At 43.6% G+C, this 2,942-nt stretch overlaps 1 protein-coding gene across 1 annotated transcript; it reads left to right on the forward strand.

The window, feature by feature from the left end:
• The first annotated feature begins 47 nt into the window (after window positions 1–47).
• On the forward strand, window positions 48–2,054 carry LOC117169976. The gene has a single exon (XM_033356489.1). The coding sequence runs from the start codon at window positions 48–50 to the stop codon at window positions 2,052–2,054; it is 2,007 nt and encodes a 668-aa protein (XP_033212380.1).
• The last annotated feature ends 888 nt before the right edge of the window (window positions 2,055–2,942 follow it).

The following is a 2,942-nucleotide window of genomic DNA, read 5'->3' on the forward strand; positions in this document are numbered from 1 at the left end:
AAGACTCGGCTTCGTTATTGCATTACCACACTAAATGTTTATTTGAAATGTCTGCCATCTCGAAGACGTCTCACGTTTCTCTACGACAGTTAATCGACGATATGCACAACGACTTATTAGCCTTTAAAACTTTAGGCGAAGAAACTGAAAAATGGGATACAATGATGATTTATTTATTAACGACAAAACTTGATCAATTTACTAAACGCGAATGGGAAAGGCATTCATCCTCAATTTCGAGAAAACTCACGTTAAAGGATGTCATGGACTTTTTAGAAAATCTTTGCAAGTATTTGATACGAACTGTCACTGAGAAGCCTGAAATGGCAAGTACTAACAATAATAATAAAAAAAGTTTTGGCTCTAAAGGTACTCATTCGAAAAACTCTGAACGTCTTTCATCACATGCAACGACACAAAAGGCATGCGGCCTCTATAACGAATCTCACGCGCTTTATAATTGTCAACAATTTCAGAAACTTTCAGTTCAGGATAGAATTCATGAGGTGTCACGGCTCCGCGTTTGCTTTAACTGTCTTTCGCCAGGACATCGAAATAAACAATGCACTTTCGGTTCATGCAAAAAGTGTACGAGAAAACATAACACTCTACTTCACAGTGAGACATATAGCCGAGATAGTACTCATATCTCGGACCGCAAGCAGGAAAATGAACCGTCACCTCAAATCACTAAATTGACCCGGACGCTACTGGACTCGTGTTCGCAGGTGAATCTCATGACACGCGAATTCTGTCAGCGGCTCAAACTGCCACTGTCAGATTCGGATATTTTAGTTTCGGGTGTTGGCAGGACCACGCATGAACCGCAGCATTGTGTTGCGATAAATTTTCAATCTAGGTGTACAGCCTTTTCAGCGAGTATTACCTGTCTAGTCACTGCTGAGGTCACAGACGATATGCCAAATGTACCGCTCAGCAGACAGGACATTGCTATCCCGGATGGAATAACTTTAGCTGATCCGAGCTTCGCAGAAACTCGAACCGTCGACCTTTTGATTGGCGCAGGTCTCTTTTGGAAACTTCTGTGTGTTGGACAAATTCAGCTGCATGACGGTCAACCAATCATTCAGAAGACCATGCTAGGTTTGATTATCACTGGGCCAATGGAACTTCCGGCTACAAAACTCAGGTCGAGATTGTCGTGCAATCTTATCACCAACCAACAACTGCATGACCGGGTTGCACGTTTTTGGGAAATTGAACACGTCACAACGAAACTTTCACATCCAGAACTAGACCCAAGTGACGTCTGCGAACAACAATTCACAGCAACAACGAGGCATGACACGAAAGGGAGATTTATCGTCTCTCTCCCTCTCAAAAACGAGGTCAATGAACTTGGTCACTCCCTAAAGATGGCGGAAAAACGTCTATTGGCTATGGAACGCAAGAGGGAGAAACATCCTGAAGTGAATGAAAAATACATTGACTTCATGAAGGATTATGAAGAAAAAAAACACATGACTCAAATTCCTCAGGACGAAATCAGTACTGTGAAAGCAGTAAATTATCTACCGCACCATGCCGTATTCAAGGAAGGCAGCACAACAACGAAGTTACGGGTTGTATTCGATGGCTCTGCAAAAACTTCTTCCGGCCTTTCATTCAATGACGTACAGCGAGTCGGTCCTGTAGTACAAAACGATCTCTTATCAATCACGTTGCGATTTCGTCAATACTCGGTTGTACTGTCAGCAGACATCGCTCAAATGTATCGACAGATTAGGGTTGCTGACCATCAGCAGGATCTACAGAGAGTGTTGTGGAGAAGGGACTCTACAAAACCTATTCAGCACTTTCGTCTCAGTACAGTGACCTACGGTACCGCTTCCGCTCCCTTTCTAGCTACAAGAGCTCTCAGACAAATTGGCGAAGAGAATAAGGAAAATTATCCCACCGCCAGTCAGGTCATTATACGAGACTTCTACGTGGACGACCTACTCACCGGGACAGACACTGTGGAGGAGGCAAAGGAACTCAAAGGGGAACTTACTCAACTTCTTTCTAACGCAGGAATGGACTTGAGAAAATGAGCTTCGAATGATCCATCGGTACTCAATGACTCGAATTATTCAACGTCTGAAAAAACGATTCAGACTGAAAAGGATCCCAAAACTCTTGGACTATTATGGGACCCACGGACAGACACCTTGAAATACTCGCTCAAAGAAGCTCCATATGCAAAGATCACGAAACGAATAATCTTATCAAGAATTGCGCAAATTTTTGACCCACTAGGACTAGTTGGACCAGCTGTGATTAAGGCAAAAATCCTCCTTCAACGGTTGTGGCAACTACAAATTGACTGGGACGAATCTCTGCCACAGAACTTGCACTCTGAGTGGGAGGATTTCAGCACTCACCTCATGGCACTCAACAAGATTTCCGTAGAACGACGAGTTATCAACGATAGGCCAGACTTTGTGCAACTTCATGGTTTCAGCGACGCTTCAGAACGTGCGTACGGCGCATGCATTTATCTGAGATCGTCAGATCAATTCGGTAATAAATCTATTCGGTTATTATGTGCGAAATCACGCGTAGCACCCTTAAAGAATCTTTCGCTACCACGGTTGAATTGCAAGCCGCTCTACTTCTCGCGCAACTAGCTGACTCAGTTAATTTCACTCTTACACTGAAAATTGACGAAAAATACTTTTGGTCTGATTCTACAATAACACTGCACTGGATTTTATCTTCACCCAACCGATGAAGAACGTACATCGCAAACCGTGTCAGTGAGATTCAGAATCTAACGAACGAAAATTGGTACCACGTGCAATCACAGGACAATCCAGGTGATATCATATCTAGAGGAGTCAATCCAGAGGACTATCCCACTGTGAACTATGGTGGAGAGGACCTGCCTGGCTCTCGCAAAATATGAACATGTGGCCGATCTCACCGATTCCAGAGGAGGA

The sequence above is a fragment of the Belonocnema kinseyi genome, chromosome 3 (genome assembly GCF_010883055.1).
Source record: "Belonocnema kinseyi isolate 2016_QV_RU_SX_M_011 chromosome 3, B_treatae_v1, whole genome shotgun sequence".
Taxonomy (NCBI): Eukaryota; Metazoa; Arthropoda; class Insecta; order Hymenoptera; family Cynipidae; genus Belonocnema; species Belonocnema kinseyi.